The 26,631-nt window shown below is 56.5% G+C and overlaps 1 protein-coding gene across 1 annotated transcript in view; it reads right to left on the bottom strand.

The window, feature by feature from the left end:
• Positions 1-654: 654 nt before the first annotated feature.
• Positions 655-26,631, bottom strand: part of PTPRU (protein tyrosine phosphatase, receptor type U) — a 52,449-nt gene continuing 26,472 nt past the window's right edge. The window contains exons 10-26 of the mRNA XM_026076319.1: positions 25,816-25,973; positions 23,162-23,352; positions 22,036-22,108; positions 21,078-21,154; positions 20,249-20,266; positions 18,989-19,025; positions 18,707-18,804; positions 18,498-18,614; positions 17,658-17,812; positions 16,116-16,251; positions 15,403-15,552; positions 15,119-15,292; positions 12,254-12,394; positions 8,352-8,477; positions 5,216-5,373; positions 3,721-3,856; positions 655-717 (exon numbers count right to left, since the gene is read on the bottom strand). Coding sequence (XP_025932104.1) covers positions 655-717; positions 3,721-3,856; positions 5,216-5,373; positions 8,352-8,477; positions 12,254-12,394; positions 15,119-15,292; positions 15,403-15,552; positions 16,116-16,251; positions 17,658-17,812; positions 18,498-18,614; positions 18,707-18,804; positions 18,989-19,025; positions 20,249-20,266; positions 21,078-21,154; positions 22,036-22,108; positions 23,162-23,352; positions 25,816-25,973 — 2,008 coding nt within the window. The remainder of the gene's footprint in view (positions 718-3,720; positions 3,857-5,215; positions 5,374-8,351; positions 8,478-12,253; positions 12,395-15,118; positions 15,293-15,402; positions 15,553-16,115; positions 16,252-17,657; positions 17,813-18,497; positions 18,615-18,706; positions 18,805-18,988; positions 19,026-20,248; positions 20,267-21,077; positions 21,155-22,035; positions 22,109-23,161; positions 23,353-25,815; positions 25,974-26,631) is intronic.

Genomic DNA, 26,631 nt, shown 5'->3' with positions numbered 1-26,631 from the left:
CTCTCCAGGGCTGGATACCCCAAGCGGGGGCAACTCTCAGAAATAAAAGGGTGAAGATCAAACTCATGATTAGATCGGGGCGAAATTCAGAAAGCTCCTTTTAGGGTCTTTACTCCAGCTCAGAGCTTGGCCCCGCAAAGGGCAAAACCTGCCAGCATCCTTCCGGGCTCCTCTGAAGAGCAGCTTCGACTCCACRTACTACTAAAAAACGTCTCATCTCCAAATATCCGTCATGCCCTTGCTGGGAAACGCGCTTGGGATCCTTCTGTCTCTTCCTCGGCCTCCTCTTCAGCTTCAAGGTGTCCAAGCGTGTCCTGGCCGGCTTCTCCCGCGCACTGAATCCACGGCCGTGACCCAAGTCCTGGCTGGCAAAGTGATGCCGCTGCAGTGACCGGATGAGTCCTGGCATCCGACCCGCGTCTAACGTGTGCTTGGGGTGAGAGGAGGGAAAGGAAGATGGAGAGCAGAGGATGAAGGTCGGGAATGGCCGGCACGTCCCCATGTCCTGCCTTTCGTTTCTCATTTGATTTTAGTTTCTCGTTCCGTCCTTCGCTGGTTTTCCCCCTTCAGCATGAACTCGACGTCCGAGTGCAAAATGCATGTTTGGCACAAACCCCCTCAACCGACGCTTGCCTTCGCTCTCCTGGCACGGTGCTATCTGGTCTCCAGCGACTCCAGGTATTCCAGCGCTATGTCGTAGCAGAAATGATACTGTTCCTGCGCAGAAAGAGAAAAGAGGGTGGTAAGAGCCCAAGGAAAGCGTTTCGCAAAGCTGCCCGTTTTCAAGGCAAAATAAGTTTCAACGGCCCTAAGGAAAAGCTTAGGAGCCGAGCTCTGTGGGCCCACAGGCTTCATCGGTAACAGACAGCAGGGAAAAGGCAGGGTTTACTGGGGTTTTTTGTTTGTTTTGCCATTTTCATATTCCTTTCAACCCAATGTGAAAAAAAAAAACAAACAGAAGAATTTGCAAACTCCCCACTAAACAGAGGAAAAAAGCCCCAGTTCCCCTGGAATCCAAAGGTTTTGCTCCAATCTCAGCTTTCCACTCACTACGGTTCAACATTTCCCAGGGAACAGAGAGTCATTTCAAAGCGGGAGATGGAGACCATCCTGCAAAGGGCTGCGGGAAAYGTTTCGACCCTCCCTAAGGGCTTTCGTCCTTTCCTGTCCCCCCAGGGAAGCTCCTGCCCAAACAGTCGGAGCTGGGAGGGGATGTTGGGGTCAGGATAAGAAGCTGGGGGGTTTCCGAAGTAAAATCCTGGCCCTGAAATCGGTGGCAGTTTTACTTTTGAGTTCAACAGAGGTTGCAAATTGGTTTTGCACCCACGCGAGTTCATTGACTTTGCTGAATCCACGGTCCGGGGGCCGGATTACCAGGGAATTGCTGCCTGTGGAAACCCCCTGCCTGGAGCTGCTGGGAATCATTTTCATTACAAATATTGCTGCAGTGGAAAGAAAATGCCGTTTTCCCTTCCCGGCAGCGCGATACTGCTGCATTTGGGTGTTCGCTTTGCAGGGGGAGAAGAGGGGAGAAAAAGTCTCAGGAGCTTTCCTTTCTCAAAGTTCCCATTTTTCATTTCCGTTTGCTGAAAAGCCAAATGTTCTGCGGGAAAATGCAATGCCGAACAAGCGAGCGCCTTGCTGCTTGGGTCAAGGTTTTCCCCATCTCTGCACCTCCTGTGACTGTCAAGCTCTGCTCCAACCGGCCATCCCCATCCACCCTTGGAAATCATGGCTCTCCCTTCAAGCATCCAACAAGCAAACCAGCCAGAGGGGAAAAATAAGACAAAAAAAGGGGTTTTGGACAGGATCGGCTGCCTTTTCCCCTAATGCACCCAGTGCCCATCACTTCTGAGCGTGTCCTCTGCCACCACGAATGGGTTCAGCCGCACCGAGAGCAGAGGGACCCCAACCCAGGTCCTGCCCCGCGGGCGCCAAGCGGGACGTCGCAAGCGCCGGGACCGCAGGTAGGAGCAGCCTGGGTGCCAATGGCGGTGAGGATGCTGCTACCGCCCGGAGCCCGGGAAGCTTCGGTGGCTGGTAGGAGCATCCCACTGGGATTCACCCAGGAGGATGGGTGGCTCTTCAGGGACCCCAGGGGCGAGGGGGCACCCAGGGAAAAGGACTTCAAAGCGAGGAGGCTGTGACAGCTTATATTAAAAGCACATAATGCTTCCGGATTAAGAAAAGGGATTGTTCCCATTTATTATAATATAAAAATAAACCCCATGGGCAACCAGCGGGGGAAGGTGCACGGGCTGGATGAGTGGCCAGCGTGAAATAGTGATGCTCTAGCTGATATCTGCTGGGCTACAGCTCTTTACACCAGGTGAGGATCTGGCCTCCCCTGTGGCTCCATTAGATTGGGATTCCCGGAATAGACATCTCAGGTTCATTCCAGGCTGGAGGACGATTGTGTGCTGATCTGAAATGTTGCTTTTTTAATACCTTTGCAATTTAGCCCAATGGGCCTGGTGACTTCAAGCTTGTCATTTCATCTTTTGATTATCTGCATCCCTCCCTCTAGTCCTCCGTCTCCCTCCCTCACTTTCTCCCTCTGCTTTCATTCCTAATGCAAATCACATCCCCCTCAAAACCATTTCATTTTTCAACGTAGGGATTTTATAATCCAAACAGGGTAAACATTTCTGGATGACTTGCTTTCAAAACACCATAAGCCACCTGGATTCCTCCAAAAAAAGCACTGAAAATGCAGGGATGGACACATGCCTTCTCCCTCCTCCATCCCGACAGTGAGAGCCTGCAACGAGGCACAGGCCTTTCCCCCTCCTGCCTGATCCCGCTGCCATCCCCAGCCTCGCCATCGTGAAACGTGGCTCTATCGGCTTGTCCGCCAATTAATTTTGCTCAAAATGTGGTTCCTTTTTGTAACGCCAACGGGAATTTGTCTGACCTCACCTTCCAGGCATCTGCTCCCTTCTGGTAGCGCAGAGCCAGCCCGCACATCCAGCTGCATATATTTAACTCTGGGACATTTTCTGTGGCCCCTGAATCACGTCCACGGCTCTTCTGCGTTCCCTGCCCTGCGACATCCTAGATACAATCTCTGCACAGCCCCGAGCGCAGGGTATCATCTGTCACACTCCTGATGTCTCCAGTGATAAACCCTGCTCCTGTTCCCCTTCTCCCTTCATCCAAGGATCGTGTTGGGAAGCCGTCGCCAGGCACCCAGGGATGCTGCCCCGGGTGGGCTCTGATAGGGCATCTCGCCCATGGGGGACGTCAAGCCAAGCCTGCTCAGCTTGGCCAGCGCGGGAGCCTGCAAGCAGGCAAGCAGATGCGCAGAGCCATTCCTGCCTTCCCAGCCGTGCCAGAAGCCATCAGAACAGCTGGAATTACGTCTCATGAATTAATGAGAACCTGCCTTACTATCGCGGGGCAGGATTTCCAACGAGCCCAGCGCCAACGCCAAGGGCATGTCAGTGCTGCAAGATAAAGGCAACCCAAGGCCGTTTTCAAGACCTGACTCATCTCCCTGTCCACACGGGCCAGGGCACGGCACTGCCTGCTCACCGAGACCTGCTCAGCAGGGGATGGAGAGAGGCTACGGGTGAATGCCCTAAAAACGCGAGTCAGGATTCAGGAGCCGTTAGCGGGCGGTGACCATCCCCCAGTGCTTTTTCCAGGGAGGGAAGGGCAGGGAGGGACCGGCATAGGGACAGGAGACCAGGGTGGATGCCGGCAGTGTCCGACGCTTACCAAGGTCTCTACCATATTTGGCTTGTAGTTGCGGAGGGTCTTTGCAGCATAGAAAACATCTACCATGTTGTGACACTTGATCATCTCCAGGATCATGGTGGAGGCACAGAAGGTGCCACTCCGGCCACCCCCATTCCTGGTGGGAGAAATGTAACATGAGAGAGGAAAGAGGAATCAGCATTAGAAAGCGTTTGGATTTTAATGTCTCTGGCAGTGTCCGTCTCTCGTTTGTACCTACCCAGCATTTGTCCTCACACCCTGGGTAAGTCGAGCAGAGCTTTCACCCACTGTCCCATTATGGAGAGGGAAGGCATGGAGAGACCGAGCTCACAGGTAGCAATGGGGTGTCCCCAGATTGCACTACGACCTCCCAGCAAGACGAGGAAGGGGTTTTACCCCTCTCTCCAGCATGCCGCCCTGGCTTGCAGGTGGCTGCACAGAGGAGCTGCCCCTTTCAACCATATTGACTGGATAGCACCAAACTGGGAGGCCTGAACCAGGTCCCACATGGCAGCAGGAGCTGCACCAGATCCTGCCCTCCAATCTGCAACCTGCCCAGTACCTGCTCATAGCAGAGCTTCACAAGAGGAACAACTGAGCAGGACCTTTTGGACCATCTGGGCTGGGTCTCAGGACAAATGGGTTCAGTTCCCAGCCCTGCCATGGACTGGTTCCTCATGTGACCTTGTGCAGGTCACTTTGTCCTCTGGGACTCTCCCCATCTGCAGGGTGTCTCTGCGCTGTTCGCAGAGCTCATAACCCTTTGGAGAGCACTGGCTGCAGGAACCAAAGAAACTGCCACATCCCATATTTTGCCCAGCACAGAAGCTCCCAGGATATCTCCACCCATCTTGGAATGAAATCATCTGACATGCCCATGTTTGCTCCCCAAGCAGCCGAAGAGGACTGGGGAGAGGAAGAGAGAACATGACGCCAGTATTTTATAAAGCATGTTCTCAAATTATCCTTCGGCTAATGAAGATGGACGAGACTGTAATTAATTTTTGATTAAAGGCTCGCCTGCTGTCTCTCCCAATTTGAGAACGTGCTAGGTCCCATATGAGGAGAGTGGGCACGTGTGTTTGCGTGAGCACATCCAGGCAGGCGTGCAAGCCAACAGGGATGAGGGGGAGGCAGAGAGCTGCAGCCTCGACAAGAAGCAAGAGGCTGGTTGCACAGCTCCTGTCCACCCCTTTGTCACAACACTGTCACCCATTGCACGCGTGGGAGGTGGTGACACATCTGGGATCTCTGCAGAGGCTCGTTGCAAAGACAGGGAACCATGGTGGAAGGAGGGGATGCTGCTTGGCATAAGTGGGTATCACTTCTATTGAGGACCCCACTAAGTGAGATGAGCTTTGGTGCTTAAACTCTCCCAAACTAGGTGGTTCAAAGTTGTTCAATTTTCATCTGGGCATGAAATTGCCCCAGTGAGGGCTTTTCGGAGGTTGCCGTGGCAGGACTACAGTCAAGTGAGCCAATGGGAGTTACTCACAAGCAGTGCACAACTGTCCTCCCATCGCCACTCTCCTTCTGCCACCTCTCCACTTGAGCCAGGAGGTGCAGGAAGGACTTCTTGGAGTCCGGGGTGTCTCGGTAGGCTGACCACCGTAGGTACTGGAAATGCCGGACCATCAGGTGCCCTTCTTGCAACTAGGAAAAAAAGAAAAACCAAACCTCATTAGCTTGAACCTAGGGGCTGCCTTCATTTGCCTCCACGGGAGGTTTAGTGGGGAACAGGAGGGGGTTGCCACACATTAATGCTAGAGGAAGAGGAGACAACAGGAGCACTCATGCCGGACAAAGCCAAGCTTATGGTAAGACCCCAGCAAGCTTCCCAGCCTTGTGCAGTCTTTGGGTACATCTCTATTTGCTGCTAAGGGTGACTTCAAGTCAGCCTCGGACCTCTTGGCTGAGCAGATGAGAATCTCCCATCCACGGAGGCGGAGAGCGGTGGAAGCGCGCCTTAATACCCTGGTAATCTAGTTAGTTTTGAAATCTAATCTGGTTAGCAGGCTCCGAAAGGAGAAGGATTACATCCACAAAGCGAAACAAGGCCAAGCTTTAGCCAGATGTGGGGCTTGGCTCTTACTCAGAAATATTCCGGGTGTTTTGATGGAACAAAATAGCTGGCTGTGCATTCGAGTTGCAAATAGCGGCTCGAGCGGCACACGTGTGATGTGCTGTGGGGAGCACGTATAAGAGGGGAAAGGGGGGATCAAACGCAGATGGGGGATTCCCAGCTCTGGATGGCTCCGTCCACCTGTTTCCCAATGCCCAGTGGGTGCAGGGCAAGCACCGAACCTCAACAACCAGCGGGACCCACATCCCACCCCCAAACCCGCACGCTCCCTCATTCATCCCACTGCAGAAACGGTCACGGCCAGACACACGACCACCCTGACACCTGCTCGGCATTAAAAGAGATTGAAGGGAGCCACCAAGACCACGGCATTTGTGGGGAGAGGATGGTTGGGTTTTTAAGCTGCGTCTAATACATGATAAAACTTTCCAGCTACAGATAGCAGAATAGGAGATAAGAGAAGGTAAGTCCTTTCCGCACCGACAGTCCTCGCCATTTGGATCACCCAGGGCTGCTTGCGAGTTCTGGAGAGGAGCCGAAGCAGATTTTCATGGTATTTAGCACCCCCTCGCTAGCCCTTTGCCCCAGGGCAGCCCCACTGAGCCCGACCTGCAAGCAGCTCTTCTGGGAGGTACCTGCAAGACGGGCGGCTGCTGCAAGGCAGGTATTTTGGAAGCACTCAACACCCATGAAAACCAGCCCCCGCGGTTTCAGTGCAGGAGCAAGCGGGAGGGTGGGGGGGGCTGTTTCAGCGCTGATCTAATTATACAGGGCGGCAAGCGGAGGAATCAAAATGTGGCTGATTTAATGGGCCCGGCTGGTAAGCTTGGCTCTGACACATCAGAGGGGCTAAATCGGGTCTGGGCTCGCTTCAAGCCTTGGCGAAACGCTAGCGATAGAGGGACTGCTGGCACAAGGCTGCTGAGGAGCACACCAAAACCACAGAGGCTTTTCTGAAGGTCTGTCAGCTTCTCAGGAGCTTTGATTTAGGTCAGCAATCTGGCTGGGATGGGCTGCTGTCCCAGCGCCTCGACACTTCGGTTTCCAGCTGGAAGCCAGAAAGGCAGAAGGGGAAGGATGAAACAAATGAGCAGAGGGAAAAATGGAAGAAAACTCCTCTGACAGCCCAGGAAGAAAAGCTTCAGGATACATTTTGAAGCTCGGATGAAGGCTTTGGTTGGCTCTTAGGAGGACTTGCGACACCACCCTGATGCCAAGGTCTAGCCTGACTCCCACCTCCAGCCGAGGCCAGCCGGGATGACTTGGCAAGAACTGGGCTTCTTGCATTTTGCCAGCACTCCTCCGACAGTCTGTTCCCTGGGGAAGTTTCTTCCTAGATCCAGAGATTTCATTCACACTGCATTTTAATTTAGCAATGGGTATATTCTGCAATCTGCACTCAGTACGTGGAGAGCAAAGCACATTTGGTGAGGGATTTCTTGCTGACACCCAGGCAAGGCCAGATGCTCCCGCGGGGAGCGCTAATCAAAACCCTCTTTGCATTAGATTCCAGATAATCAGCCAGGATTTATCTTACTTGACCCCAGTTCCCCACTCCGAAACACTCTTCCCTGCCGGACTGTCAATCAAGCCATTTGTTCCCTTCTCAGCTCCCTAATTCTCATCTGCCCAGTGACCTCCAACAGCACATTGGCCTCAGCTTCTCAGCAACCCTCGGGAGATTTACAGACTGCAGCACCTCTTCATGGCCGGCATTTCTTGGTCAATCAGCTCTTTCTTCTCCATCTCTTCCCTTGTGTACGACTCTGCACCCGCACGTGCTGTTCATCACAATCACTGTCCTTTCCCAACTTAGCTACATTTCTCTTCATTTACGGGCAAGCAGAACCAGTCAAGCGTGAAAGCCAGGTGTGCAGCGAATGCTGCGACAAGAAGGAAATGAAAACCTGTGCAAACCTTCTTGGCTGGCAGAAAAACTGCTCTGCCAGTTCCATGGATGCCACAGAGCCGTTCTGGGGATTCTCCATCCAGAAGGTATAGTTATGGCAGGGTATGGACTGGCCTCCGGCCAGAAGGAGAAAGGTATTCCTAGGGAATTATCTGAGCTCTTTGCAAGGGGATGTGAACTCAAGAGAAGTTGGACTAAGCCAAGTGGATTGTGACAAGCTCCTCTCTGCTGGAAGGAGAGCTGGGGTTGCATCCTCTGGAAGAAGCTGGATTAGGCTGAAGAAGGTGCCAGCACCTATATCACCATTCAGTTAGTTTATACAATACATTTCTCAGCTGTGCGATGCTTATCTCCAGGATTGCGTTGCTTCCCTAGATGCATCATCCTTCTTCCCTCTGAAGGAAGTCTTTGCTTATATGAACAAAACCTTTGTCAGTGCTCCAGCCCTTCTCCAAAGTAGCAGGTAACAAAACCGATCCAGTCCTTCCAGGCAAGCTCTCTCAGCCACCACGGCCTGGGAGACTCCCACCTCTGGCCTGGGAGACCACCTGGAGGTAGGAGAGCACGTGGACACACGCACTCACACACAACCTCCATGAGCCCACTGCACCAGCAGGGAGCTGGCAGAAAGACCCTCACCCGTGTGATGTTCTGGACTCGGAAGACACGAGACACGAGGTCTTCATCAGCTGCTCCGGAAACATATTCTACTTCCATCGGGCCATACTGCTGGAGTCCAGGTTCAGGCCAGTACTGCAAACAGGGCTGCGGAGAGAAGAGACACAGCTCGCTGCAAGGTGCACCAGCATGCAGGGAGCAGGTGCCATGCACTGCAGGCAACACCAAGTGGGACAGAGCAGGCTGGCGCGGACACAGGACCAGGGGCACGGGCACCAGGCAGGAGGCAGGACACCAGGTTGGGCTTCTGGCACTGAGGGTGGCCCCGAGGCCGGGCCGGGGAGGGGGTACCAGATGCAGGGTGTCGGAGCCACATTCCCATCACTCGCACAAGAGTCACGGCACATTGCTGGATGGAGGTGGCCTCTGCTCGTCGGTGGCTCAGAGCTGAAAGCTCAGGTCCCACCATCCATTACATCCATGCACGAACACAACTGCTTGGGTGTAGCTGTGCCCACCGATGCTTCCAGCACCGGCTTTGCCTGTCCTGGTCCCTGCCTTATCCCAGACCAGGACGGGTCTGATCCTGCAGCACGACAGGGCAGGACTCAGCTGGCCCCAAGGATGCCTCTCAGGCCGTTCTTCTTCCTAACTTTGGAAGGAGCTTCGCAAGAGCGGCTCAGCACTAAGATCACCCCTTGGACCTCCCTCTAAGAGGGACCGATCCCAACTGGCAAAGCAGCAGCCCCGGAAAGGTGCAGATGCTCCGGGAAAGCAAATGCCTCGCGCTGCGCTCTTCCCGCACGCGTCCGGCAGAGGCCTGATGGATTGCTCAATCCAAGGGTTGGGGATGCGATTGTTTTCACACCACGACTGCTGGGAAACCAGCGTCAATACAAAATATATGATGTTTGTCATTGCACTTTAACAGAACATTTAGCATTTCAGGCCATCTAACGGCTTGGGCCTAACTGCATGGCAAATGTGTTTGAGAAATAATTGGTTATTAATAGGAGCTATAAATCTCCACGATCTCTAAGCCTTCTAGACTCCGAGCTATAATTTGGATATTAAAACTTCCTTCGGCAAGACATAGTTCAAGTGAGGGAAATACCCTCTAAGTCACCTTTCAAAGCCGCCTGCTGTAAAGGCTGATTTATTAGCTGTTGGTCTTAAACTGGTAAACATTTAAGACCCAGCTAAATATTGTTACACAGACATCCCTGAAGAATAGATGTCCAGAGAGAAGCAGGGCTGAATAATGAAGAAATACGGCAGCGTTGGACGGTGCCAGGGGACAGCCCGCTCCAGGACCTCACTGCACACCGAGCCAACGGGGTGCAGAGGCGCCTGCGCCGCGAGGCAGAGAGCAAAGCGCTGCCCTCCCACGCCAGCCCCGGGGAGCCGGAGAGAAGAGCTCCGTGGGGAGCATCCGAATAGGCTGCAGGGAGCCGGGAAGCTCCTGCAATGCTGCAGAGCCTTTCTGAACTAGGGAATGAAACAGCGGATAGAGACAATTAAAAACATTTGTTTCTGCTCCCTCCTTCGCTGCCCCGGTCAGGATGGAGCCGGGTTCGCATCTGCTGCTGCAGATGTTAGGTGCTGTAGGGTCACAGCGGAGATGGTGACACGGTGGCACTGCTGCAGGGCTGGATTTTGGAAGGGGCACGGCATCCCTGGCATCTACCTCTGGGTACGCACAAGGGTGAATGTGAATTTGGGTGCAGGATGCATTAATGGGCATCAGCTCCCCTGCTGCGGCTGAGCCTGAACCAGCAGCTCCAAAAATCGCATCCTTCTCCTTCACGGCCACATCTGTAGACCAAACTCTCCRCGCTTTAAAACCTCTTTGCATGAAGAGGGAAGTCGGGCAGGTCTGTCCCCAAGGGAGCAAAGCCATTCCTCCCCCCCGCAGGGGAAGGGGCAGCCATCCCTGGCAGCCCGAGGCTCGATCCGGCAATGTGCCAAGCGCCTTCCCCGCCGCGASGAGACCGGGGGCGGCCGCCAGGGCTGAGGGACTGGACCCGGGAACCGGAGCTCTGCCCTGGGTGCTGCCACTGACCTGCTGCGTGGCTTTGCCAAAGTCACTTCCCCCCACTCTGTGCCTCAGTTTCCCCATCTGTAAAATGCAGAGAGCGATACTCACCCGCCTTTGTAACGCATTTCAAGGCCTGGGGAAGAAAAGCGCTATACAAGAGCCACGCGTTACTGCAAATAACAGACAGCAACGGCAAGACGAATCCTTCCTTCTCCTGATCCTCACCAACGAAACCTGAGCCACGGTGCAGGGTTTCCCAATATATTGCTCTAATTTTCCTGGATGCTGGTGCTGGAAGAGGCCCCTCTAACCCCTTTGGTCATGCACAACTGCTCAGTTCAGTGTGTGCACCGGCAGTTTGCTCGGTTGAATATTAACCTGCTCCAAGAGCGGCAGATTCCTCTGAGCTAGCAAACTAGCTGGGAAGCTCTTCAAGGCCAGGCCAGGAGCTGTGCAGACCGGGCAGGAGCATCTCCCTGGTGTCCGGGCTCCGGGCATTCAGCCGCTCCAGTGACAGCGCTTCCCCCTCGGCAAACCTCCACGGGGCAGGAGACCCCCCAGGACGTTGCTCCACGCTCCTGCTGAACGTTACCCCATGCAAAGGTCCTTTTGAGCCCATAGCTTTAGCTCAACACGTATGTACGTGCCCAGGACCCACATATGTACGTGCTACATGCAAACACAGAGCTACGTTCTTGTCTAGCACATATATTTATAGGACAACCCTCTCCACCCTCCCCTTGGTTCAATGTAAAAGAGGGAATCCATCATACAGGGCCGTCGCTCCATCCAGCCGCATCCTCCTGGCAAACAGTGCAACTGCCGTCTTGGTTTATTGGCTTCAAGTATCTGATCTCAGCTCATAAAACAATTCAGCTAATGAAGTCTTCTCCAGACGTCCATTAAGAGTCCGTAATGTTAATTTTATGTAAAAATCCAAAACGTTTCCACACTGAATTAACATTACGGACCTGTAATGGACTCTTAAACCTGCGCCGGTGGCAGCAGGAGAGTTGCAGGAATCCCTCTGGGGAATGGTACGCTGGGAGAGCAGAGCCGGACAAGGCTAAAACACGGCTCTAGCTCCCAGGGGACCTTCTGAGGTGCGTTTTTGTCCCCTCTCTCTGGAGGACGGGTGGCAGGTAATATCTCCCCTCCAGCTCAGCAGATCTGCCCATCCCATCACACCATAAAAGCCACTTTGCCGCACGCTGACTTATCAAGCGGCGTTCACAAGCCGCTGGCGCTCTTGGAAAAATCAAAGCTTGCTGAGCCGGCACCGAAACGCAACCTCCTCTGGGGAAGAGCACTGAAGCCGGGTGACAGGACCCAGCGAGACTGTACAAGCCTTCGCGGCAGGGAGCGAGGAGGAAGGACTCATCTCACTAGAGAAACGCGGTCCCGGAGGTGCGTCTCCGAAACGAGAACCAGGGGAACTCCATTTCACATTGAGCTTTACCAAAACCTGTCTGAAGAACCAGGGTAGGGCCCCATGCCTCAGTTTCCCCTCTGCAAGAGGAGGATAAAATCAGTTCTTTACCTCCAAGGTTTCCCATGTCTTGTTAACCCTAGATTTCCCTGGGGCATACACCGACTTAACCCACGCGTGCACAAAAATTACAGTACGGTAATATCAAGACAATGTTACGATAGTCAAGACAGAAGTCAGGCCAGTTGGTGGCTGCATCTTGGGCTCCAACTAGCCAACTCTGTGCTTAAGGAGGCTAAAACCTGGCTCCCGTAGCCAGTCCCATCTCCTTTTCCGGAGGAGATGGAGCTCCAGCCAGGGGCTCTGGTTGCACCGATGCTACCGAAAGCCACAGGGATGTCCACAGAGTGGGATGGCCTGGCTTGGGTGGGTGGCCGGGCCGTGGCATGCACTCACCCAGGCGGAGTTGGACTGGTTGAGCTGGTTGAGCATGACGATGGAGGTGCAGCCGTAGTCGTACACCAGCCGCCAGAAGTCGATGGTGGTGTTCTGCAGCGGGTGCAGGGTGACGATGAAGGCAGCGCTCTTGGTGTAGCTCTGCAAGAGGGGGAAGGAGCACGGTCAGGACAAGGGGAGACCCCGACCCCCCCCGGGTGGGTGCGCAGCCCCCAGCCATGAGTGTCACAGACTCACAGAACAGTTGAGGTTGGACGGGACCTCTGGAGACCATCTAGTCCAACCTCCCCTGTCCTCCCTAAGGGACAACCTTGAGGAGGTCACCACATTGCCCGGGGCCCACGTCCCAGCCCGATCCCCTCCCAGATCAGCTTCAGGGAAGAAGAAAAGAAGGAAGAAGGACTGGGCACAGCAATTCCTGGCGGAGGGGACACGTTTTGCCCCTCTGGCTGCCTCCCGCAGGGCTCTGCCAGCGTGGTGAAGGGCCCAACTCCGACCACGTTTCCCTGCTCTAATTGCCACTAACTCCACCGACACTAAGAGCAAACCTGCTCCGAGACCTCAGAAGGGCTTAACCTCCTCCAAGGCTCATCCTGGCCCTTCCGATGCTATAAAAACCCATCTAACTTATCTCCACGCTTGGCTCTCCCAGCGAGGGGAAGAAAGCGCACGCTTTCGGCTCTCAGATCTCCTGAGGAAGAGCGTTTGGCTCACCTAACTAGGTACAAAAAAACAAAAATAATTGCACCTTTGATCCTCGAACAAGCATGAGCCACAGACACCGGATGGCAGCCTGGCCCCGAGAGCCACACGCCAGCTAACGGGGCCCCGAACGAACGTGTCCCCGCGTTAACGGTGGCACCGCCGCCGCAACGCTCGAGCATCTCTGGGGACCGAGAGAAGCACAGAGACGAGCGACTCGGAAGGCACCGGCACCGCGACACACAAACAGCTTCTTTTTTCCTCCTTTTGGGGGAGGAAAGGAAACGGGAATGAAAACCCTCTACAGGCAGCAAAAAAAAGAAAGAAAGAAACGATTCTTGCTCGTGCTTCAAAAGCGCCGTGTGCTTTCAGGGTACCTCTCCGTCTCCAGCAGCATCTGCCTTACGTCGCTGCTCTTTTGCCAGGCGTATTTACGGCAAGGGAGCATCTCCGTAAGGCGTCTCTGTGCACGGCGGCTTTCTTCTCCTCGCCGGGGAGCAAGGAAAGGTGCGTGGCGAGGAGGAACACTTCCAGCCCTAGCGGTGACCACCACGGGACCGGATTCGGGAGAGCTTTCCGCCCTCCGAGGATGGCGATGGGAGCAGGGGGGAAGTTCATCCTCACCTCGTGCGGGTATTTACTGGCTCAGCCTCCGGCACCCGCAATCCTTCTGCACCGGCGTAAATGCCAGCAGAAGGTGCAGCCAGCGATAAAGCGAGTGCTGGCTCTGCCCGCCCACCTCCGGCATCGCAGCACTCCGAGCACGCCGGTGATGGGCAGGAGAGACCGATCGAGTATGACAGACAGACGGATGGAGCGAGCAAGCCGCTTTGGCACTTAAAGGAAATGAGACGTTTTATCAGAGAGGAAAATGGGTTTATCCCTTCAGCAAGAATTTCATCCAAAGGGCTTTTTCTGTTTGTAAAGCAAATTCTCTTCTCTGACCTGGGCTGTCCCTGTAGCAGAGATTAAGGAAAGGAGGCTCAGTGATGTATAAAACTAAAATAGATACGCAAACCCCGAGCAAGCTAAAAACAAAGCTCACACGCCATGCAAGTCGAAGCCCTGAGCTTGCTTCACGCAGCCGGCTGGGGCCCCAGAGCCGCTCTTACCAGCCGCCTCCAGTTTACGAACTGCTTTTGCTTTGCCGCGAGTGGAAGCGGCTAACAGGCAGACGAGAGCTGCATGAAGAAGCACCGTGATGAATTGCCTACGGGGCGAAAAGCGCCGGGCTCGGCCAGCAGACGTGGTGCCCAGCTGCAAGCAGAGGAACGGAGGTGCAATAAATGACCCTTCGCTTTGCACCACTGGCAGCGCGCTCGGAGCTCCCGGCAGCTGCGGCATCTCTGCTCCGGTTTGCAATCGCCGGCAGGTTTGAAAGAGCTCTTGCATTACAGGCGTCTTTTCCGGTCGGAGCAGAGGGACGCGTGCACGGGAGCACGGCTGCTTCAGTGCACCTAGAGAAGGGGCAAGACGYGACGCAGCCCGGGCTGCAGGGTGCCAGGCAGCGCGCGGGGAAGCTCGGTGCTAACAATTCTCTCCTGAGAGTTTCCTCTCCCTTTTCCACGCTGTAGTTTCCCTATGGAATAAATGAAGACGATGCCCTGACCTTTCTTTGTGCGCGGCTTGTGAGAGCAGATGAAAAGCGCTTTCAAGGCGAGCAAGACGCCACTTCACAAAAGAAGGGGTGAAGGACCCAGCTAGGTCGGTCCTTCCCCTGCCTTGTCCTTCAGCGCCATTGACACATCACCCCCCCGCACACGAGTTTGGGATGACACGTGTCCACGTCTTTGCGCATTTGCGGGAAACGAGGCTGGGAATTCAAACTGAGCCCAGGTCTGGCCTTGAAAAGCCACCTCGCAGCCTAAGACAACTCCACCGAACGCAGCCCGTGCGCTCCTGCGACCCAATGGGTGCAAAATTGCACCCCAGCYCACCCAGACGCCCTCTCCAAGCGCCCGATCCCCCCATCGGAGCGATCCCAGCCAAGGTACTTGGCGTTTGCACCAACGAGGATGCTCAGGCTCTCCCCATCCAACCTCCCTTACGGACACAAGCGCCATCCGGGGAGCTGGCTCCGGTGGCAAAGGGTGCCCGAAAGGTTTTCTGGTGCTGTGACAGCTCAGGAAGGAGCCCCAGCCCTTTGCCCCCGCGCGCACTCACATCAGTTAAGGCCGCGTTGATGTAGTTGTTGCTGTCTCCGTCCACGGAGATGAGGAAGGGAAGGCATCGGTCCGGCGGCAGGACATCCATGCTGCGGTTCTTCTCCCGRTTGCGGGGCAGCAGGGCGATGCTGCATTCCTCCACGTCCAGGTGGGGAGTCACCGAGTTGAGGGTCTGCGGGGACACGCGGCTCCACTTAGCGCCCTCCGGCACCCTCCCCTTCCCACCTGGAGCAGGGTGCTGTCCCCTGGGTTCCCAGCCCGGCGTGCCGGGGCGCCGCTCACCTGAAACTCCTCCCGCAGCTGCGAGGAGTTGCTCTGCGGCTCTATCCTGACCATCTCCTTGTAGGTGGGTTTGAACTCGGTGGCCGGGATGCTCGTCTCCCCGCAGAGGCAGGCCTCCAGGATGGCATCGTGAATGAAGACGTACTGCTCCTTTGGCAGGAGGAAAGGGAACGGGCTGAGCCGGCGAAGCGCGGAGGGAAGGGTTTCCCTCCTCTCGTGCCGTCCCCGTGGTCCCCAGGAAAGCCCGGTGCCYGCTCCTCTTCTGGGCAAGGCCAGGGCTGCTTCTGCCACCCCGCAGGGCGAGCTGTCCTGCAACACCCTGACAAGCCAAAGCAGCAGGACGGGGGCCTGGGTTTCCATGGGGACGTCAGCGGTGGCGATGCCGATCGATACGATACGCTAGGCTGCAAGGGCTTTAAAGGCTGGCAGGGGGCTGGCGGAGCGAGAGCGAGTCCTCCACCATCTGCCAGCATCGGCAGCAACGCTGCCCCAAACGTTCCCAAACCCCATAACCGCCCCGGAGGGGACACGAAATCCCAAGGGTTGAAGCCCTCTAGGACACCTAGCCCTTATCCTTCCCTATCTTGCATTTTGGCCACTAATCCCTTCGCCACCGCAGCCCACTCCTGGGTCTTTCCCACGCGCTGCCGTGGCGCGGAGAAGCGCTGTCGCGGCAAACAGGTCCGGGGCGGCAGAGCCGCTTCCCCGCTCACCTCCGTCTGGATCATGTTGATTCTCCGCGAGCACAGGGTCTTCACGCAGTTGTAAATGTCCACGACGCCCTCGCACTCGGCCATGTCCAACATAACGTCCAGGACGATGTAGCAGCCCGTTCTGCCCGTGCCGGCACTTGGCGGGGGCGAAGGAGGGGGAAAAACAGCAAACGCTTTCCCAAATGCACACGGCACCCGTGGGAAAGCGGAGACACGGCCCGGCACAGCGAAAGATCCGCATGGGAGGGACGTACGGACGCAACGCGCCCGGAGGAACGTGTGTGTTCGCGCATCGGCCAGGACTTCATGCACTTCCGTAACCTCAGCCCGGAGCCTGCTCCTGCCTCAACCCACCCTCCTCGCCGTCTGCACGAAAATACGGCTGCGGCGGCTCYGCGGGGGCTCCGCAACTGCTCGGGCTGCGCGTGCGAGGCCGGGCACTGACGGCAGCAGCGGCGATATCCCGAATCCCGGCACGGTGGCTCTGCCAGCTGAAAACCTGCCGYGGCCGAGCCTTGCCAGCTCCCTGGACGTACCGGGAGCAGAACGGCTTCCCCCTCCCRCCCAGGCTCCTTTTCTACAGACTCTTTTACACTGAAATACTAATTTCTGGGGCTGATGAATCACTCGCCGTGATTATCAGTGATTACAGACTACGGGAACTAATCACGCTTGCCGTTGCCGGTGAATGAATACTGATGAGGCGATTGACAGGGAGAAATCAAATAGAAAATCCCGCTCGTTCATCAGCTCCTCCTTGTTTGCCCAGCAGAAGAAGAGCCATTAACCCGTCGCACAGGGAACCTCGATGCCTGCTCAGAGGACACCAAATCGCTGCTCTCTTTCCGATTTGGAGCCAGCRATGCTCTGCCCATCTGTTCCCGAATCCACAGGGAAAGCCCTCCTAGGGCGAGCGGTGGTGCCCCGCGGGCAACCATGCCTCCGTCCCGCTCTCCATGGGGAGGACGGCGGGTGGCCTCCGTTTTGGGAGAGTCCCGCCACCCATCTGAGCCCAGGCAGGGGCCCCAGGTGCCCGAAGAGGACGGGCAGGGTGAGGGGCCCTGGTTCTCACGGGCTCTGCAAGGCAGGGACCATCCAAAAAAAGTACCCTTCCGCTCAAGGGATCGCTGCAGCAATGTCACCGCGGCGGGCGCGAAGGGTGCGGGAGCAGAGGGCTCACGGGGACCGTCTCCCGCTCCCCCCCAGCCGGGCGCGATTGCTTTTTACAACTTGATGTGCTCTTCCAGGGATGTGCAACCTCAAGCCATAACCCAAGGGTTCCTTCCCTGCCAATTTAGAGATGCCCTATTTCCCCGTTAAATATTTCGGTGTCATTCCGAGCTTTTATGCGCCAAGCCAAAGGCTTGAGGACCCATGTGAAATACAGCCAAGATGCGGCAAATTCCCCGGAAGGGATCGGACATAACCCGGACCCTGCCAAAGTTTGGCTCGGCTTTCAAAGCAGACCGGGGATGGCAGCACGAAGGGCCTTGGCCGCCGCGAGCAAACACCCTCCTCTTCCTCCCCGCGCGCCGCTCTCACCTGCAGTGAATGACGATGGGGCCGGCGTCGGGCGGCGTGGACGCCTTCACGCGCCGGATGAAGGCCAGCAGCCCCGTGGCGTGGTAGGGGACGCCGTGCTCGGGCCACGACGTGAAGTGGAACTGCTTCACCTCGTGGCGCGCCGAGTAGCCCCTCTGCAAGGCAAGCGCCAAGCAGCGTGAGGGCCCGGCGGCGAGAAGCTACCAAAGCTTTACTCGCTTCACGCGGGGCCACCGAGACCCCCCGACGTCCCGGGCAGGTCCCCGATTTCACCCCGTTCGCGCCCAGCCAAGCCGCGGCGAGCCGTTTGAGGAGCACCGCGGACGAGCTGTCTTCTCGCCGGCCGCGAGCGGGTTAAGAACGAGCGCAGGAGCAGCCGGCCCCGGCACCGGGGTGGCAGCGCCTGCCTCGGGGAGGACTGGATTTGTTCCGCGGGGATCTTTGCTCATAACTAGACAGTAATTTCATGTTCCTGTAGATTAAGGGGTAAATTACACCGGCGCTGTCCCTAGGTGCCAAGCTGGAAAGTAATTGCCACATAACCTCCGCTCCAGACTGGAGGAGAAAAACCATCATTCATCCCCCTTTGCAATTACCTGGCGCTTACCCTGGAATTAAATGCTCGCTGCTGACCCCAAAAACCAAAAGCGGGGCTGGCACCCAGGCGCAGGGACCGGGGGGCCCAGACCCCGGGGCAGGGACGAGGCCTCGGGGTGTTTGCCCACGGTGGAAGATGCGAAGGAAACCTCAGAGGTCCCACCTCCGCCGGGGGGAAAGCTGGGGTAGATAACTAGGACGCCGGTGATAACGCTTCTCGGACGCGGAGAGCCGGCAGCTTACCCTTTCCAGGGTGAACGTGCGCACGGCATACTCCGCCAGCGCCTCCGACTTCACCAGGGTGATCTTGATGTCCCCGTACATCTCRGAGTCGTCCGGCCAATATTTGGAGCATTTCACCTGCAGCGAGCAAGCAGACGGGCCGGGCTCTCAGGAGAGCGGAGGGAGTTTCTCGCGGAGCCGGGAGGGAGAGGGACTGCATGGAGCCTTACCCGTCCCACCTCCACCAGCTTGGTTATCATCACGATGCTGGAGCAGTGCTCCTGCCACACCATGCGCCAGAAATCGTACACCATCTCCTGCTTGGGACCTGCAGGGCAGGGAGGGAAGGAGACCAGGGATGGACACGGGGCAAAGCTGGGAGCCAAGCTTCCCCGCCGCCCGGCTACTCAGGGGAACATGCAACCCCCTGCCCCAAAGAGCTTTTGTCCGAAAYGCCGCTGAGGTTCCCCTTCTCCCTCCCTGGTGCTGACAGGAGGCAGGAGGTGRCTCACCTTGGGTGGCTATGAAGTGGTTGGACCTGTGGTAACCCTGCAAGGCAAAGACGGACGTCAGTCCCCAGGGAAGGACACTGTGGTGTCAGGATCCAGCCCCACGGCAGTTTGCCACGGGAAATGCTTCCCAGTGACCCAAACGGCAGTGACCRCACAGGTCCACCGCGGTCTGCAGCCAGGCTCTGGCCACCAGCACCAGCTCCACCAGCCGGAGCTCATCGTTCCCCAGGATAGAACAGGTTTAGACGTGATTTCCAGCTGATCCCTGCTCAAACCAGTCCCTGCCCAGCCTGAGCCCTCCAAAAACAGCACAAAGACGGCAAAACCTTTGCGGACACCAGACCTACGTGCGGCCAGAGGGCCGAATCCTCCGAACTGCGGRGAACCATCATTAGGTACCTGGCGCRCCCCATCCKAGGACRGGTCACATCCCACCGAAGGCTGGTGCAACCYGCGACCCTCATCCCTTTTCCTAGAGAAAATCCCCAGGAATGCAACACCTGCTGAGCAACGGCCCCRCTCCCCTGGTTCATCCCAGCCGCTTGCTGCCAACGTTACTAACGCTCAACAGGGACACGTCAGCCCGAATACCAGAGCACATCTTGACCAGGCCGATAACAGGCCAGGAGAGGCTCCAGCTGCTGTCGCCCACCACGGGCCGTTTCAGCGGCGTTCATTTTCATGCACGGGGCTTTCTTCCCTGTGGGGAAAGAGTGGTCCCAAGCACGCTTTGACCGGGCTGGTTTGGGAGATCGGTAAGGAAATTAAGCATGCGAAAATGCAGAGTCCTTTCGACAGCACAAGATCACTCGCCGGGCGCGCAAATCCAGTCCCACTGCTCCACAGAAACAGTGGCGATGCCGAGCCAAAGGGATGGCAGGCGCTGGTGCCCCTCTGTACCGGCCAGCGGCCTCGGCCTCAACCATCTCCTGCAGGTGGAGGTGATGGAGGCTCCTCTACGCCCTGCGAGTCCTTCTACGCAGTTTGAAGTGATTTGCTCTGGTTAAATTCGACTCTTTTTCCAAGCGACCGAAGCTGACTCAAGGAAGACCCCCATTCCCCATCGCCCCAGGGACTCCATGCTTTGCAAAAGCTCTGCCACGGAGAGCAAAAATYCCCCCTTCCCTGGGCTGTATCCACCTTCTCCATAAATTTTATCTGGATGCTATTTTACACCTTGCTGCCTGGTGCGAAGGCCCAGCGCCTGGGAGGAGAATGGGAGCAGAGAGAGAGGAGAGGAGAGGTGAACCGGCTACTTACTTCGCGGTTAATCCGGATCTTAACGATCCCAATCGGACACAGGTTCGAAAGAAAAAGATCAGAGACAGAGACATTAGTGAGGCACAGTTCAAGAGACAGGTTAGAGCACCGTCGCCGGCCGGAGCGGGCCACAGGGCAGAAAGGAGATGCGGGGACAGGGACAACCCGCCGCGGTGGCAATGGGTCCCCTCTGCCAGGCGATTTTCCATGCAAGAGGGAATAGCAGGATTTGCTGCTTCTCGCCAAAGATCAGAGGGAGCCTCCTCTTCCTCGCCGTGCTGGATGCCGGCCTCCCTCGCTCTTAGCGTCCCTTGGGAGCGAGGCCACCACCGTGGTCCCCGGCGCGGCGTGCCACTGGGAGCCGTCCACTGCAGGAGATCCCAGGCTAAGCCCGCCCCAGATTTGCCCGTGCCACCGGGATCGGGGAGCCCAGAGAGGACGGAGACCCCTCGGGCCATGGGAACAGGAAAAGACAATGGAAAAGAGGGGACAACAAAGCGAATGAGAAAAGAGAGCGACAGAGAGGAGCCCGGGAGAGAAGGAGGGAGACGGAGGAGCTCTAGGGGACAGTGACACAGAATAAGCAGAAATTGCTGACGGACATAAGCCAGACGGGCTCTTCAAGGCAGTGGGCGAGGAGTCTGCTGGGGACGCGCGGTTCAGTCCCCGTCCAGCCTGTCCTGGGCTGTCTCAGTTACCCTCATGCTGCTGATTTTTCAGGGACAGGCCCCATTCCCTTGGGAATTGCTCCTCTCAACCTGGACCTCACGCCAGCGCCCACAGCCTCAGGAGGTCTGAGTGCCCCCCAGCAGGCACCATCCCGACTTACGTCAATGTAGTTGGCATTGATATAATCCGAATTGGGATCTCCCAGCAGCGGATGGAGCTTGACTCGGTGGCGGTCATCTGCAAAGCAAGCCCGAGGAGGTGCCGTAAGAGCATGGAGGGCTGCACATGGCGACGGTGCATCACACCCCAAGTTCAGGCTCCGGTCTCTGCACCCATGTGTCACCAAAAACACCGTCAGAGCCCCTTGCTCCCCAACTATGGCTTTTAAGCCAGGCTGGCAATTCAAATGTGTGGGATTTGCAGTGGGATCCCCAGCCCACAGGGGCTCGCAGTGGTGGAATGCAGAGCAGAGACGGGAGGTCCTACACGGGGTCAGCCACGCACTGGCTCCGGCTGCCCCAGGGAGCACCGGCCTGGGAGAGGAACGGATGCCCCAGCCGCAACAGCAAGGTCCCTGGTTGCCTACATCCAAAGCAGGTCACCTGCTCCCTGGTTTGGATGTAGGAAGTTGAGTTTCTGCCACCCTGGAGAGGTTTGTAGGGTCCTTAAAACTCACTTATCCCCTCTGCCTCATCCACCACTGCCTGGACTTTCACACCAGAAGCTCTGTGGGCCAGGCTGCACTTTCTCTTAAGTATATATAGCAAAACAAAGTCCAGGTTATCTAGGGCCTTTCAGCACTGCCCAAAGTATAACGGCAATGTCATTGCCACTTTTTAAACCACCCCAAGACGTGCTGTCTTCAAGACTTATCCAGCCCCAGGAGCCAGCGTTGGCTGCACTCTAGCCCTCACACTTGTTTTGGTGGCCAATGCCCAACGGGAGCTCTCAGGCCTGGATGCCCTGTGCTAAACAAGGAGGTCTCTGCTGCCCTTGACCAACCAAACCCAAACACAGTTAATTCTTGCCATAGATCTGGCAGTTACCAAAAAACTCCAGCCCTTTAGAAGGTTTTTCAGGTTTTCAGGGTTTTCTAAGCCTTTGCTGAAGGCACTCACATGTTGACACGTGATCCTGTCTSCCTTTAGTCTTGTCTTTCTTCTTCGAAGCATCCCAGCCTTCAAAGAAGCTCTGAAAAGAAGAGAAGCCTGTTGTGGCCTGAGGGCAGGGCTACGGGGGTCTCCCTGGCCCCGTTCCCCACCACCTTCCCGGGGGCGGAAGCAGCTGCCCCAGCGGTTCCCCCCTCCACCTCGCAGTTGGGTCCTGCCTGCCCCAAAGCCCCAGCCATGGCTCCGGAGCACCATCTGTCAGCTACACGCTTCTGTTGCATCCACGAAATGCCCCATTTTCCAGCAAATTATATGCTGCTTGTTTTTTTCCAGGTTCCTTTTTTACCTCCCGAGCCCCTTCTCTCCCCAGCACAGAATAGGTTTGTGTGTAATAACAGAAACATTCACAGATTGGCGTAAGAGGAGGAAAGTGGAAGGAAATTACATGTTTTCTCCCCTCCCATAATATCTGAGTGCTTTCAAATGACTAGTTCCAAGAACATACAGCAGCTTTTCAAGGAGCACTAATGATTATAGCCAGCCCTGGTTTGTCCAATACATAAAAGGGGGAAAAAAGCTCCTGCACTTGAAACAACTAAGCATTAAACAGTAATTTCACTGGGAAATTTCAATCGCCAGACCTGTGGGACACCAAGGCATCAGGAAATCAACCCTGCTGGGTGCGTTGCAGCAGAGCCTTGCAAAACACCTTGCTCTGTTACAGGTGCTCCAGCCCGTTAGGGTGGGATGGGCATGATGCACCCAGTAACTCTTGGAGGTGACTTCTCTTCCCCTGGAAGAGATGGGATCACCCTCTCTTGCATCCCCTCCCTGGGGTTTCCCCAGTCTTGGATGCTGCCAGATTGCAGAAGAAGAGAGTCCTATTATCACTGGACAAGCACGCTGGAGAGAGGGAGGACTTGGCAGGGATCTGACGTTGTTGTGCAGAYGCCCAGCAGGACCTGAGAAAGGGAGAAGCATCTCCAGCCACTGCGGAGAAGCCTGGATGATTTGCTGCAGGTAGGAGAGGGCTGGAGCATCCTCTACACACACATGCCACCTTGCCAAGTCACGGGAGACTTGTCCCTCCTACCTTTCGCCCCCTACCCAAGACGCTGGCATCCAATGCTCTCACCTCGTACTCCTGCTTGAAGCCGTAGCCCTCTGCCGTCTTCATCTGGTTGATATGCTGGAGGAGATCGGCCACCCGCACGGCGGGATGAAGCTGCCCAGTGTGATACGGAGACCCTTTGCGGCCACACTGTCGGCGGGGGGAGCCGCCGAGCAGACTGCTGGACTCGTTGACCACGCTGCTCCGCTGGTCGCCTGCAGAAGGGATGGGAGAGACGAGGCCGTCGAGAGAGCGAAGGGTTGTACCGTGTCCCTGCTCGGCTCTGCACGCATGCGGAGAAGGCTTGAGAGGGGACTCAGAAACGCCCCGGGGCAGAAGCTGGTGCTGATCCCACCAGGTTTGCAAGCAGGCCAGACCCAGCATGCTCTTTGCAAGGCCTGGGGCATTGCCTCTGCAGCTATTCCTGCAATATAAACCTAGAAAGGCCCATTACAGCCTTTTAGGATAATACCAGTCTTTCCTGCCCATCTCCCGCCTCGATCACAGCAGACCTCTTAGAAAGACGGGGGGAAAGATTTTAAAGAGGTTTACATGCTTATTTCCCATCGATTCAAGCACTTAACTCACATCCAGCCCAATAAGAGCCAGGCACACAAATATCTTTCGCTTCAAGCCTTGACTTCAAAGATTGCATTGCTGACAAATCCAGGCCTAACGGTTAATTTTCCTTACTGCTAGATACCAGTGCCTTATTTCTAGCCCTGACACAAATGGACTTTGCGGCTGTTTAATGGGGTAATTCATGCAGAATTTACCTGGTTTATGCCTCTGCGATATAATCAACAGCAGAGTTGGAGGCAGAGTGGGACCTCACCTGCATTTGTCCTGGCAGGGTCCCACACGGCTGCTGCCTGGCCAACACAYGGTATCCTTAAATCCGGGTTTGTACAAAACCTGGTGCTTTCTGCGGCTGCCAAGAGATCCAGCTGATGCTGTTCTCCCTTGGCGCCAATCTCTGGCCGTTTGCACACTGCTGACGAGCAGCTTTGCTCTAAGAGCGAATTCTGGGTGCTGTTGCCCTTGGAAAACCATCCTTGCCGGCTCGTTTGCAAAGCTTCGCTGCCGGGCTCCAAGGGCAAGGAGCAGCCCCTCGCCGCGTGCCTCTATCCCGAGGCTCCCGCGCAGCATCAGCGGACGCAGCGGGGCAGGCACAGAGGCGGATCCTGCGGCAGGCATCGCGGCCCCCAGGTACGCGATCCTCCGACCTCCGTGACCGCAAAGGGGTCACCAAACCGACAGGACAAGGAGGGAGGGAAGGGGGACGGCCTCTCCGCCGCGTGATACGACTCGGAGGTACGCTGGATGCTGAGCGCAATAAAAAATTAATTGCAAGCGTTTGCAATGTGACAACAGCTCCTTGCAGGCAGAGATCTTTACAGCCACCCAGGGAGCATCTTCTCACGTCATCCCGGTTTCAGCGAGGGGKATTATTGACTTTGGTTACATCTAAGGAAACCGAGGCTCGGTAGGGGAGCATCCGCAGCGGGGTAAGGACGGCAGCGCGGCAGGAGCCGGCAGCCGGGCTCCCACCCTGGGCAGCGGCCAGGACAAGCAGCTTCGCCCCCGTCGCAAGGAGGCTGCAGGTCCGAGCCGCCCGCTGCGAGATGGGGGAGAAAACCTCCGTGCAAACCAGGCTGGCGAAGAGCACTTCGGGAAGCCACGACAGGATAGTAACTAAAAAATAATACACCTATACAGCCGGATAAAAAAAGGGGGAAAAGTTTGCCCTCTGGGCTTCTATTATGCATGAAACAATGCTGGGAATCATATTAATCCAGCAGTCGGTACGGAAGAGCTGCGTGTAAGCAGCATCTTGAAGCTACTGTAACAGATGTTATTAGCATATGGTTGAAACTGGGGCATTGAACGAGTTCTTTTACAACTAAATCAGCGCAGAGACGCATACTCCAGTGGGCGTTAAATCATCAGTCTCCCTCTAATACGCACGCCGTGTCTCCTTAACCCTTCAAACCCCAGGGCTCTTCGGAACAACAGAAAGCYCGTCACACTATATAGCATAAGCGCCTATCGGCATCCGTTGCCTGAAAGCTATTATAAAGCTTTCGACCGCAACGTAAGCTAAATCGCCGGAGCTGGGGCTCGCCCAAACTTTCGGAGGCTGCAGCCAGCGTTTGAGTCAGCGTCTGAGTTTGAATACTGCAAACGGCCCCGCTCTTTGCTCAGCTCCCTGCTTCGAGAGTGAGGTCAAGATGCACAGACAGTTTATCCGGCTTTAGCCACCCACAAGTATTTTTCCTTCAGCAAAGCGTGGATTATAATCGATGTTACTACGGAYGCAGGTTGGACTGAGGCCCTTGACGTATACGTTTTCATATACCTGCGCACCTACTCASCCCCGCAGCATGGAAAAGCAACGTCACACACCGCAAGCAGAAAAAGGGGAAAAGGATCTGTGGTTGAGCCTTGGAAAAATCAGTATTTTGGCAGTTTCTGGGACACTTGGGGGGGGATAAGGGTTGGATCCACAAGCCAGGGGAGACACAAATCCCAGCAGCGCACGTCCGGGTTGCAACACTCAAGGAAAGCCTTGCAGCGATACGATGCACGGAGCAACCTCTTAATTAATTAAAGCGAAACCGTGTCCGGGCTGGATGGGAGCAGCCGGGGACGGGGACGCCCCATTTCCCGGTCCTTACCCCTGTTGCTGTAGTTGTGCGCATCCATGAAGGAGAGCCCGAGCCTCTCGTCCTCCTGCAGCGTGCTCTGGTCCGTGAAGCTCCTGTCGATGGCGCTCATCATGTGCGTCTTCTCGTGGCGGTAGTTAATCGTCGCCTTGGTCATGTTGACGGGTTTTCTGCGGAGGGGGGGTTGCAACGGGCAGAGGGGGGAGGAAGGAACGCACGTAAGCACGGCTGAACCGATGCTGCTTTTAGATCCCCCCCCCCAGACCAATTACCAGCTCGGTTTATGTCAGGCACCGGGTTTGATGTCCGCTGAGGTTTCCCCTGCTCGGAGGCTCAGGCACCAAATTAGCTAGGAGGCGCTTACGCCGCTGCAGATTTGGGCTAAAGCGCCCGGCGACTTGCTAGCGAAGCCCCGAGCCTTTCCCCGCTCGCCTGCCGCGGCGCGGCCGGGCCAAGGGACCGAGGCTGCGAGCCCCGTGGCTCTCCCGGGCCCCCGCACGGCTCTYGCGGTGCCCCGAGCCGGCGCCAGCCCGCTGCAATCCCACCTATCCGTCCCCTTCCTTCGCCTCGCCTCTGCACGGGGGGGAAACGATGCTCCCGAGGGCACGACGGAGCCGGGACACCCCCCCCCTCCGTGTTACACCTTCCCCTCCCGCCCGGGCTTCGCTGCAGCGCGGACCCCTTCGCCGCGGGCACGGCGCCCCGAGCCATCCGGCTGCAATGCTCAAAACGTGCAGGGAAGGTCCAATCCAGCCCGAGGGCTGCGCCCCGGCCTCCAGGGATGGATCGGACCCGCCAGGCCGGATTTGCACGTGTGCTCAGCACCCT

The sequence above is a fragment of the Apteryx rowi genome, unplaced genomic scaffold (genome assembly GCF_003343035.1).
Source record: "Apteryx rowi isolate R43461 unplaced genomic scaffold, aptRow1 scaffold_43, whole genome shotgun sequence".
In the NCBI taxonomy this organism is placed as follows: Eukaryota; Metazoa; Chordata; class Aves; order Apterygiformes; family Apterygidae; genus Apteryx; species Apteryx rowi.
This window is presented reverse-complemented; position numbering and strand designations above follow the sequence as displayed.